We start from the raw sequence: 12579 nt of genomic DNA on the forward strand, positions 1-12579 counted from the left end.
TTAGATGCATATAGTTTCACACAAAGATGCATAAAGTTTTCACATGAAATGCATAACTTTGAACAGAAAAATGCATTTAATTTTTCCAGTTTTGGTATTTTCACCACCCCACCCCATACCACCCCCCAATCTAGCCCACACCACCCGCCAACCCTCCCCATTACCACCCCCAAAAATAGGCATATTTCACATGCATATAAAATCAAACAAAAATGCATAAAGTTTTCACATAAAAATGCATTAAATTATACAAAAAATGCATTTCATTTTAATAAATCTGGTAGTTTCGCCACCCCACCCCTGCCCCACCCCCACCCCACCCCCCCACCCCCAAAATTTTTATTTTTTTTTCAAAAACTGATTTGCTGATTGCTGGCCCACCCCCACCCCCACCCCCCCCATTTTTTTTTTAAAAAAAAAAACTGATTTAAAAAAAAATTGGGGGGTGGGGTGGGGGGGTCAGTGGTCAGAAAATCAGTTTTTGAGAAAATAAAAAAATAATAAAAAAAAAATTTGGTGGGGGGGGGTGGGTGGGTGGGGGGTAGGGGTGGGTCAGTGGTCAGAAAATCAGTTTTTTTTTTTTTTTTAAAAAAAATTTGGGGGAGGGGGTGGTTGGGGGGGTGGGGGGGGGTAAGGGGTGGGTGGGGTTCTGGGGTGGGGTGGGGTTCAGGGGTGTGGGGGTGGGGTTGGGGTGGGGTGAAATCTTATGCATTTTTATATGAAATTTTATGCATTTTTATATGAAAGTTCATGCATTCTCGTATAAACTTTATGCATCTAAAATATACTCCCTCCGTCCCGCTATTCAAGTCTCATTTTCCTTTTTGGGTTGTCCCACCGATAATGTCCCGTTTCCTAAAAAAGAAATAATAAGGGGATGCTTAACATTAAATGAGATCACTAATTATATATATATATATATATATATATATATATATATATATATATATAAGCATAGGGATCCACCGGAACCCAACCCTATATATATATATATATATATATATGTATAAACACCTCTTAATATGAAATAGGAATCATTTCTAGCCCTTAGATCATCAAGATCTACGGTTGATTTATCTCCTTGTTGGATGACTTCATGGTCTCGAGTTCGAATCTCATAGGAGCAATTTTTTTTTTCACATTTATATAGTTACACAACGAATTCATAGGTGCGCTGCATATAATTCATACATTTAATTAGTTCGTATTTTATATGTTAACAAGTGTTTAAACAATTCATCGAAGCCATTAAATTACACTCCCTTAATCCACCAAAAATAGTGGACATAGGTTTAAGAAAATAGTTGATAGATATGTAATTGTGGTTGAATTGAGTGTGGACTTATATGAAAATGAATGGTTATAGTTAAAAGGTGAAAATGGAGTCATATTCCAAAAGGAAAAGTGTTACACTCTTTGTAGACGCTCAATCTAGTAATTATGTTACATTCTTGGTGGACAAAAGGTGTAGATAAATTTACATTCTTATCTTAAGGGTGATTTTTGTTTTAACCAATCCTATATATATAAGACAAACAAATTAATTCAGCATAATGAAGCCGGTGCATGACAAAAAAAAATTCCAATACTTGTTGGCCAATTTGCATAACTAATTAGCTAATCTTTCAAATGAACTAGGGCGAGGGGGGAATGAAAAGTAAAAAAAGCGAAATCAGATAAAATGGAAAGAAAAGGCTACCGCCGAAAAGTCGAGAGATTTACAGATTCAAAGTGAGTTCCTTCTCCAAACTAAAAGGCAAGAAACAGTTTAGAGCTAAAACTGTAGGCTTCATGCAATATATACAAGAGAGCTGCATGAGTAGCTTTTGGCTGATTTACTTCCACCCATCTCCCCTTCTTCAAAAAAACAACAAAATGAAAGGGACATAAATAGTCAAGCTTTCGAAATAAAAACTCTTCAACGCAGGATTCGGGCAGTATGTATCTTGTCGGGCTGGTCTTTCATTCCCATGTAACCGAAATCATTGAGTTGGCAAGGCCTGATTCCTCAAATGTTGAATTCACATCGAAGTCCAATGTCCTTGATGCACCGGGAATAGCTTGGCTCAAGCGAAATGGCCGATTACCATCTTCCTTCAGCTCAAAGGAGCAGAATGACCATAGCAGCTGTACCAAATGAACGATTACAGTATCAGCACTGGATAACAAACTCCCAGCAAAACCAGATAGACTCAAGAGTTAGTGCACCAACAAATTTTCTCAACACGACACATGCACCATCCTCCTACATATGAATTTTGAGATATTCCAAAAGAATAACAAATTATTCTATGATCAATAATTAACCAGAAATGCTATGATATCTAATCTATGTTCACATGCACAATTTCAAATTCAATCCAGAACTCAAAGCAGAATTACTAGGGACAAGGTTGGAGGTTATATAGGGTAGGAAACTTGGTACTGCAGCACTTGGTATGAGACAACCAATCACCAATCACCCAAAAGAAAAGAGTAACCCCACAAAATTTTGGGGGGTTGTCAAGGGAAAATAACGAGAAAAAAACAGGAGAAGAGTAATGAGTGTGTGGCCGGAGGAAAGCCCGTATTCCATAATAATTTAAATGTGATTCTCTTCAAATCAAGTCATTCGCTGACAAGAGTCTTAGTGGGATGACTACAATATTTGATATAATATATAAGGACTAAGTGTCTTAATCACTAAGCACAGCAGGAGTCATTAGAGGGAGTGACAGAAAGACTCTAAAGAGAAAAATAATCAGTTCAATAGCTGCAGTAGTAGAACATCTACCTGAACTGGATCGGTACGAAGGAAGTTCCTCTGGATTCTGCGCCCATCAGGTAGACGCACTCCAACCTTGCAAAGCAGATTCCTGTCACCTTTGGGTTCTTCAGGCAAAGGTAAATAAGTTGGCGTCTTCACTTGCACCTCAACAGTGGCATCATCCACTTTGTTGAGGTCACCTGTATCAATCTCCTTCTGATTATCCATAGAGATAGCCAGCGCTCTCTGCAGGTCTTCATCATTCTCATTATTGTTATCTGCAGCTATTGAAGCATTTATAACAATCATCAGTAACTATATCAAATGAGCACATCATAACTAGATGGACGTTTAAATTCTTCCTTCAGTACTAAACTGGCAGAGGGCCAGAGGCAATGAGGCATGCCAAGAGTTTTTCGAGTGAGTGACACAAGATCCTGCATTCCTTCTCCTATTTAGGCAACACACTATGTGTGGGAAGCTATTGACCAAAACTCTAAGTCAGGAAATGGGCATCCACGGTGCGCTAATAAAGATGAGTGGTCATTTCATTCTCTGACATGAAATTAATTCGCTAGTTTATTAATATTACTGGCTAATCATCAAGCTAAGGGAACTTAAATAGAAACTCTAGCAGAAAGTCTTACACTTTTCTTTGTATTCTCTGGCCTGAAAATATGACAAAATATTGTTCAAAAGTGATGAGAGAGCTATCAATCAGAATCTATCCTTTTGCTAGAATATGGTAATTTCAAAAATGGATTCAACTCGTCATATTATTTGCTACCAAATAAAATTCATTTTGGTTTAGGTTTTTAAGTTTAGAACTTTCCTGCCACAGACACTCACTTATGCTACAGGTTATGTCTCTATATCCTTCCAATGTACTTCTCGCATTACAGAAACAAGTAAACAGAAGCAAAACTCACCCAACAAACAAATCAACACTTAAATTACAATCAGGGTACAGTGATCTTCAGGATGAAAGTCAAAGAGTTTGGATGACATTAAAGTTCATGTTTGTTTACTTAGATTCAATTATACTTTGTAGGAAGAGATCTCCACTCATTAGTTTCTTAAATCAATATTACCAAATCTTATTCCACAAAACCACCAAAATTGCACAACAATCAGCAAGAAATGAACATTAACAAAGTGACAAATGTTATTTGGAACATCCAAAGACAAAAAACTAGATATTATCCAACATATAGTGATGTATTTATATATACATTTTCCTTTAAATAATAATTAGTGATTTGCTTGTGGCAAGCAGAGATTTGAAGTAGAATTAAAAAACCTGTAGTAGGTTGGGGATTTGGAATAGGAGACTTTGAGCTTTCTCTGGGTCGTTTATGAGAGTGACTGACATGAAGATCTGAGGGGCTGCCATCCATAAATTGTAACAGATCCTAGAACATGAATAGAAAAGGCTCAGATCACAATAGTAACAGAAGAATCATCTCACTCTCCTCAGTTTAAAGTATGTAGTCCTCCACGGGCATAGATATGGTATCATTTTGGAAAAACAAACAGTTTAAAGAAAAATATGAAAACTCAAATACCTCCAACAAGTTTTGTGGTTGAACCATTCCACGCCAAGAGCGCATTTTCTGACCCGTTATGGGATCAATGACCATGATGACTGGAATAGAGTCTAATTTGTAGTAAGTACAAACTTTGCTCCCCTCTTCTGTATCGTCGTATACCTAAAGCACATAAAACAGCTGGAACTTAACAATTAACAAAATCTAAACTTTTAGTGTGCTATTAGCTCATAGAAAATAAGAAATAGATCACTACATACACTTGCAGCGTTTATCACTAAATTTATGAGAAAGTACAAGAGTGCTCATGAGCATGTATGAGTTACAATGTTACATTTTAGTAATCACTAGCCATAATTCCAGATGTCATAAAACCCAAAGGCCACCATACATCAGCTGTGCAGTGTGCAACAGAAATAACTTAAACGAAATTTTTTTCCCCTCACACATTCCAACAGTCAGAATATGACTGCATCTTTAATTTCTTGTCCTGCTCATCAAAATCTAACATAGCATATGTAAAATGACATGTGCAAGAAACGTGATTGGAACTACCAAAGTATGAATATAAGAACCTCTTGATACAGAAAAATCTCAAGCCTTAACATGGGTTCTTATAAGGTATAGATTAAAACAAGTGTAAGGCCCAGTGTTCTAAATTGACATTTAACACATGATACACAAACCTGCCAGAAGACGAAGTTTGTTTTGATAGTCTGAGCAACAGCTTCATTTGCCCAAGTGTCACGGTTAAGCTGCGAAGCAGGAAAACATAATGTTTTAGAGAGTAAGAGAGAAACACAGCCGCGGAGGGGTATAAAAGCAAGTACCATATGCGAGCTAAATTCCTTGGTGGACTGCATGTTGATAAGGAGCCATTTGTTCTGAACTCTTGCATTATCTTTAGCCTGAAACAAACTAACATTAGATAACAAATCAAACAATGAAGTATGAACATATCAGCTATACAAGAAGTTATGTGCACCAGGTCCTCAGCAAATAGGCTTCTCCAATACTGTTTTCTAATCTATGACTTGCTGAAGTTAAAGATCCCATCAGATCAAACAGATGACTCCTCTGAACATAGACTAATTTTCTCCACCCACATTAGTGATCTCCCATATGAATTGGCATTTAATTTTTCTCTTTTGCTTATAACCCTTCCCTAAAGATTGTTTCTTCTTATTTTCATCACAATAACACATAGGTATATGTTACCAAATAACTAGGCATTACATCTTAAAATCAATTAGACACTTCCTTCTGAGTTTGATACTAATACCAGTGAGTGCTAAAAGCCGATGTCATGTTTAACATGTTTAAATACAGATTACAGACAGGGTTGTTTACTGATGCTCAAAAAACGAAAGTGGGTTAAAACATCATTTAAATTTCCACCCTTAACCCCCTGAGATCCCCACCCAAAGCAAATACAAACCTAACATTATATTTAAATCAGAGAACATTTTACCTTTTCAAAGGGGCCATGGTACATTATAGCAAATGGAGGACGATATAAAGAGGCAAGATTATCCTGAATTTTATCTGGAACAGAAGAAGATGAACCTTGTTCTGCTTCCCAGACTCCAGGTCGCTTCATTTCCTCCTGAAAATTGCGGAATGGAACTACAGAATGAGTTCCTTGTGATGAACCTCCCGTTCTTAGTGTTCTGCTGGATAAAGCAAAACGTGATTAAACAATACTAAACTAAAGAAGTTTTAGCTAACTTTTCTAATACATTAATTTTACCCAGTAAATTAAAAGCACCAAGTAAACAAGAAGTTGACATTAACAACTCCTTCTTAGGATAGATGTATCAGATGTCTATACTACAAACTACCTTTCTAAATAACATAAAAAATGCATGTATATTACTATTATATTTTACCAAAAGGTACCAATTTAACAACCTGAGCATGAAATGATGCTTAATGATCAGCTTGACAAGGAAAAATAAATTTAGAGAAGTGGAAAAGGAGAGTTCTCAAGAGCTGGCGTACATAAACATAATCAGGAATAAATTATCCATAAAATAAAGTTACATAAATCATAAGAACTGAAAAAATACTCAAGTGGGCAATGAGAAAGGTTGGGATACCCATAAAGCATCGGACTATCATAAAGAACATCTCTTTTAACTGGTAAAGGTGCCCGCACACCATCTGTGTCATCTTGTCTATCATCTGGACCACCCAAATCCTTTTCTAAATCATGTAGGGGCAAATCATTTCCCAGTGGTGGAAAATACTGAGGAGGTTGGCCTGCCCTGCCTTCATTGCCAATGAAATAAAGTTGAATAGCTTCCTCAAGCTTCCAGCTAGTAGCCTGGGTCATGTGAACTTTTACATTAAATTTCTGAAAAAACTATCCATCTCTGAACAAGATATATTAAACAATCAGTGTTCCAAAGTATAAAACATGGCATAGAGATCTGGACAACACAGTGCAGTCTTAAAATACTAAAACAAAATAAGCAAACTCCTCAAACTGTTCCTTTCACAATATAAAGGTTCCTCTCCAAGTTCCAATTTTTACACATAAACATTTCAGTAATGCATAACAAGGGAGGACTTAACCATAAAAATTTAGATACACTATATAGACAATACAGCCCTAGCATCTAGTTAAATCTTGACACATAATAGGCCTGAGAAACTAATTATGATTTTGACACCAACCAAGCTACTTTAAACTTAAAGTTATATAATACCTCCTCTAAATAATCTGATTAACCCTTAAAAATCATTCATACCCATCACAAGTTACTTGCAGTTTGTTAGATTGTTTTTTATCAAGGAAAACGCCTAAACTAGTAATTTACTCAATCCCGCGGATTAGACAGAAAATTCAGCTTCCTTGTGCCTCACATCAGAATTATTACTACCACCAAATAATAAAGAAAGGCAATCATCTTGAATAACCATAAAAGCACATTCCTCAGCTGAAAAATAAAAGATTAGCAAACGCAACTTTAGCTGGAAAAGAGGAACAAATTTAAGGAGAGACATTGGCAATGTACGTTAGAGAAATCAGTAGATCGATTTAGGAGGTAAGAAATCTGAAACATCAAAAAGAAAAATCCAAAGCACCTGGAGGAACTGGCGGGCAGTGTCAGCGGTTTGGCCGACGGCGATCTCCAAAAAGGAGGAAACCAAGCTCTGCTGATCCACAGCAGATACGACGCTCTCCATTGACGCTGCTACTGATTTTGCAAATTAGGTTTTTGGAGAGTGGAATATTAAGAGTTTTGAGAGAGATAACTCTTTAAACATCCGTATCCGTATACTATGAAATAACTTTTATCCGTATTTTTCGCTCTCCTTTTCGATAAAGATTTGCTTATTTACTTACCATCATATTTCTATTTCTATTCGTATACGTATATGGTACTTTTCCATTTTTGACGAGTTTTTGTTGATTTACGATGCGATCATGTAAAAATTAGATTTTACGAGTTTGTTGGATTGGATAGATAAGATTGATAAGAGTGATAAGATTGAAGGGGTGATTAAATAATTCATTCAACTTTGGAGTGATAAACAATCACTCATTTGGGTGATTAGATATGGGTCGAGTTATTAATTACGGGTTCAATCATGCAAACCAAACACTTGATTAAAGTGGATTATTTTATCAATCAAATCTTATCACTCAAACCAAGCGCATCTAAAATTATTAACGTTAGATATCACTTTTTGGTCCATTATTTGGGTATTTTTTAAAAAATATTTCACCCTAAAAATAATTACAGAACAATGTTCACCGTTTCATTTTTTTCTTATTTATGACTTGCAAAATTAATCTGACAACCGGTAATTGACGTGCTCCGATCAATTGTCATGTTGTCAATAAATGTGGAAAAAAAAATACAAATCAACATAAATGCATCTTTCAAACTTTATGCATCTCTCAAACTTCACGTCACCAACCTCCCCCTCCCCTCCCTTCCGTCGTCGGCGCCACTACCCACCATCACCACTACCAGTGGTGGCATTTATAGCTTTACCTCAACATCCTCCACCTTCTCATCACAATCATGCACCATCGCCACTCTAGCTTCTTCGTCCATGTTCTTCGCCTCTCTTCAATCCGTCGTTCTGCTCTTCGTCGTCCCTGCTTTTCGCCTTTCTCATCCTCGCCCTCGTCCTCGCCCTCATTAAGAAGGTATTTCAAAATTCAATCTTTTTTGTATGAGTTGTGTATTCCTCTCAAGACTGTGATGCTTTCTTTGTTTTGATGTTTTGTTGGGGAGTTTTCCCCTTCTCTTAAAAAGAGAGTACATAGAGGCAGATGAGCCGCCACCGACGGTGACTTTTCAGGAGAGGTGTGCGATGGAGCCAAAGTCGATGGCGTCGACCGCAACTTTTGGAAGGTGGAGGCGTGGTGTTTTTCAATGGAAGAAGCGCGACGGTGGTTCATCCTCAGAAGGCACGGTGACGAGAAGGAGGTGGACGGAGATGACAGTTGCTTGTCAAAATTTTAGAGGCGGTGGTGGCGATTCTTAAGGGATAAATTAGGGTTCGATTTGGCGTGTTAGGTGACGGAGAAATTAAGAGGCAAAATAGGAAGACAAAAAAAAAGCATCAGTCTAAAGCGGAGTGATGCCATCCGGAGGTAGAGCAAGAGAGAAAAGCGTTGTTGTGTATGCATTCCTGTTAGAACTGAGTGAAAAGATAGAGAGAACAGACGAGGGAAGGATCACAAATTCAGCGAAAGAGAATGAGTGAGCGACTGAAGAATGTGTTTGAGGATATGGTTTCTATTAATGTGGATTTTTTTTTTTTGGGTTTTATATTCCATGTGAATTGACAACATGGCAGGCGGTCATAACACGTCAATTATCGGTTGCCAAATTATTTTTGCGGGTAAAATACAAGAGAAAAATAGAACGGTGTATTGTTTTGTAATTACCCTTAGGATGTGACACTTTTGATTAAAAAAATGCTCAAATGATGAGCCATAAAGTGATATTCACCCAATTATTAATTAATCTGTAACTTGAATGATTATTATTCTTTCACTATTCACTAAAACTATGCGGGATTTATTATTTTGATATCCTTCTGATAATATTTATTTTTCATTTTTGGACATCACTCGACACTTAAATTCCATATCCGCACAGTTAACATTTCTTAAATTTATGCCTTTTATTTTTATTAATTTCCATTGCTTGAATAGTCTTGAAAATAAATTTTATAAAATGGTAGATATAGGTTGAGGTGTCAAAACCAAACGAAAATAACGGGTTAGCGTGGAAAAGATCGAGTAAACATTGAATGGCCCGATAGACTCGAGCCCACGACCAATTCGGCCCAAAAATCGATGGCATCTAAAATTCAATAGCCCATCCATTTTCAACAGCTTTAGACACACGTAATATTTTGAATAGTACAATATTACCATTTTTTAACTTATAATTTATTTTATTTTTTATCTTAAAAATGTAACTCTACAAGAGTATTATTTTTGTATTAAATTCACCTTGATTTTTGATCCACGAATTTTAATCCTTTAAGAAAATTCGTATCTAGTTTCCTGAATTGCCAATAGTGCATTTTCTTGTTATTTCGTAGCCATTCAAGCGGCTCCACTGATTTTTTCTCTCAACTAAAAAAAAAATGAAATATTTCATTTACAAAAAATAAATGAAAAACTCGGAAAATGTCAATATATAACTCAACAAAGAAAGCAACATTATATTGATAAATCGAACAGCATCACAACAACATTAGTCGAATACAAAGAAATACATCTTAAACCTCAAGAAACAAGCTTCAATACAAACAATTTGCAGCCATGAGAATCTATAGTTGCAGTCAAATTTCCTGTAAATCTTGTATTCAGCGTCTTGTGCTGCCAAAATAGAAAACATTATGCATTAGATATATAAACAACGATTAGGTGAAGGCTCAAAAACCCCATCCAATTTCCAACCACAAGTAATAAGCAACACAAAATCTCGTGTCAGACCATCTAACATGTCAATATCCTTCACACACAACATTCGTAATGAATTTTGACACGTAAGATGGTCTGACACAAGACAACAACACACTGTTTGAGCGTAGATACCTCCCAGAGGTCTCTGGCTTGGACAGAAGTAGTCGGGGCGATTCCTATATCATCCCAATGAGCAGTAATTTCGGTACGCACAGGGCCTCGGTTAAGCAGCAACACTGCGATTCTGTATTGCGAAAGAGGCCCAGACCACACCTACACAACACACACACATAATAAATTTTTTGGAATATCTCTATACTCATATCAAAAGTTGTGTATATATGATAGTATTTGTACCTCCCAATCACCTTCCATCCTAACCTTTTTGGCCTGAACACCTAGCTTGTCTGTTCATAATCACATCAATATTCATCACAACATCAAAAGCAAGACAATAAAAGAGAGAGAGAGAGATGAAGAATATGGTAACCTTGATTGAGTGCAATCACCTCCTTATTGGCTATAATTTCCATAGTGTCTTTGCTTATATTTCTAACATCACAACCTATGAGCAGGGGTGCCTTAGAAATAGCCCATATACTGAAGTGAACTATGCATTCATTCTTGCTCATTCCTCCATTTCCAACCTCAAGCATGTCAGGATCTGTTGATTTTTCAAAAAAGAGGTTGTTGTATTCCTTAGCTCAGAAGAAAAAGAAAACAAGTTAAAAGCAGAGACAAACCATTCCAGCCACCAGGCCTAGCATAGTCAGCATAAACTTCATTCTGATCAGCTCTGGAAATCATGCTGTCCCAAGTATCAGAAATGTCGTTGGTGGTTCTCCAGCTATTCCCCACGGTGTAACCCCAGAGGGCCGGGTGCAGATCCCCCCATTCGCACAGGGAGAAGAAGATCGGCCTCCCGGCATTTATCAGAGCTCTCGTCATCACCGGATACCTGCACAGCCACAGCCAAACCATCAAACTCCCATCACAACAACAATATCATCATCATTTTCTTTTTTGTATCTATCACCTTAGAGTTGGCCTAATTCCGCCGTTGTTGCAGTTGTCATACTTGAGATAATCGATGCCCTGCACACCCACAAACGAACATATTAGCAAAACTATATCTCTCTCAACCACTACAAAATGAATTACACACCCATGAGGCGAAGGATTTAGCATCAATCTCCTCGTGGCCGAGAGAGCCGGGCATTTTCTTGCTGCAAGTGTAGAACCTGCAAATAACAAATTAATGGTGTTTTTTTATTCAAAGGAAAGAATATAGAGTGAAAATTAGTTAAATACCCTGCATCTGAGTATATTCCTAGCTTAAGCCCCTTGGTGTGGACGTAATCTGATAAGGCCTTCATCCCAGAAGGAAATGTTGATTTTTTAGGGACTAGAACGCCCTGAAATCCCGCCACCAAAAACCATCAACAACACATTCGAATTTAATCTTCAAAGCCTAAAAGGACAAACCTTGCTATCGCGATTCAGCTCAGCCCAGCAATCATCTGAGATCACACCCATAATAAATTAAAAGAAATGGCATCAAGAGCAAGAGCTTCTTTTTAAATTTATTTTGTTTTACCTATGTTGACATAGTTGTAACCCAGTTTAGCAAGACCAGTTGCGACGAGAGCATCGGCTGACACAGAAAAGCAGTGTTTTTTCAGTGATGATCAAAGAAGAAATCATGAGATTAATTAGATTTACCTGTTTGTTTGATGATCTTCTCGTCAATCATGCAGTTGAAATGATTCCAACTATTCCATCTGAAACATTTCAGATGAAAATCATCAATTTTATAGATAGATTGAAATTGAGCAAAGAAAAAGAAAATGTTGAATGAATTACCCCATAGGAGGGGTGGAAGCAAGGCCATTTCCAAGAAGATTTCGACGGTTTGATGTCTCGTCGGAATCAAAGGAAGAAGCTGCTGCTATAACAATTAGCAACGACCATGTCTTAAGCCATGCAAACGCCCCCATCTCTCTCTCTCACACACACTAGACGCACTCACAGTGAGAAAGTGATGAATATGGAAGCATGAATTGAGTGAGATATACTCACATATATATAGAGAGAGAGAGATAGAAAGAAAGGATCAAATCACAACTTAAATTTGTGAGAATTAAGAACTCATCGCATTCCCCTCAAAAAAAAAAAAAAAAAAAAAACTCATCACATTTATTTTTAAATCCGATGGTTGGATTTGGCATTTATATTAGATAATAGTATTATAATGGATCAATTTCTTATAAGTGAGATTTATAGTGATTTTAGTTATGAAATTTTTTAATTAAATACTATTTATGAAAATCATGATCAATCAT

The 12579-nt window shown here is 36.8% G+C and overlaps 2 protein-coding genes across 5 annotated transcripts; both read right to left on the reverse strand.

Annotated features, from left to right (window-relative positions):
- Positions 1–1651: 1651 nt before the first annotated feature.
- LOC130993231 (plant UBX domain-containing protein 7) lies at positions 1652–7681 on the reverse strand. 4 transcript variants are annotated; one of them, XM_057918048.1, is made up of 9 exons: positions 7384–7681; positions 6393–6619; positions 5765–5963; positions 5124–5201; positions 4980–5048; positions 4312–4455; positions 4047–4158; positions 2774–3030; positions 1652–2127 (listed from the first exon to the last, which is right to left on the reverse strand). In XM_057918048.1, the coding sequence occupies exons 1-9, from the start codon at positions 7483–7485 to the stop codon at positions 1963–1965; spliced, it is 1353 nt and encodes a 450-aa protein (XP_057774031.1). In that variant the 5' UTR covers positions 7486–7681; the 3' UTR covers positions 1652–1962. The 4 variants fall into 4 exon arrangements, with proteins under 4 accessions (XP_057774031.1, XP_057774029.1, XP_057774033.1 ...); XM_057918046.1 differs by having other exon boundaries at positions 5765–5966; positions 7384–7674; XM_057918050.1 differs by having other exon boundaries at positions 2774–3024; positions 7384–7641.
- Positions 7682–9967: 2286 nt separating this feature from the next.
- On the reverse strand, positions 9968–12392 carry LOC130993235 (alpha-galactosidase 1-like). The gene is made up of 12 exons (XM_057918054.1): positions 12101–12392; positions 11960–12018; positions 11835–11891; positions 11723–11757; positions 11549–11652; positions 11403–11478; positions 11274–11332; positions 10981–11195; positions 10728–10901; positions 10595–10644; positions 10370–10510; positions 9968–10150 (listed from the first exon to the last, which is right to left on the reverse strand). Exons 1-12 carry the CDS (start codon positions 12232–12234, stop codon positions 10058–10060), a joined length of 1197 nt encoding a protein of 398 aa, XP_057774037.1. The 5' UTR covers positions 12235–12392; the 3' UTR covers positions 9968–10057.
- Positions 12393–12579: the final 187 nt, after the last annotated feature.

This window comes from Salvia miltiorrhiza, chromosome 7 (genome assembly GCF_028751815.1).
Source record: "Salvia miltiorrhiza cultivar Shanhuang (shh) chromosome 7, IMPLAD_Smil_shh, whole genome shotgun sequence".
Lineage (NCBI taxonomy): Eukaryota > Viridiplantae > Streptophyta > Magnoliopsida > Lamiales > Lamiaceae > Salvia > Salvia miltiorrhiza.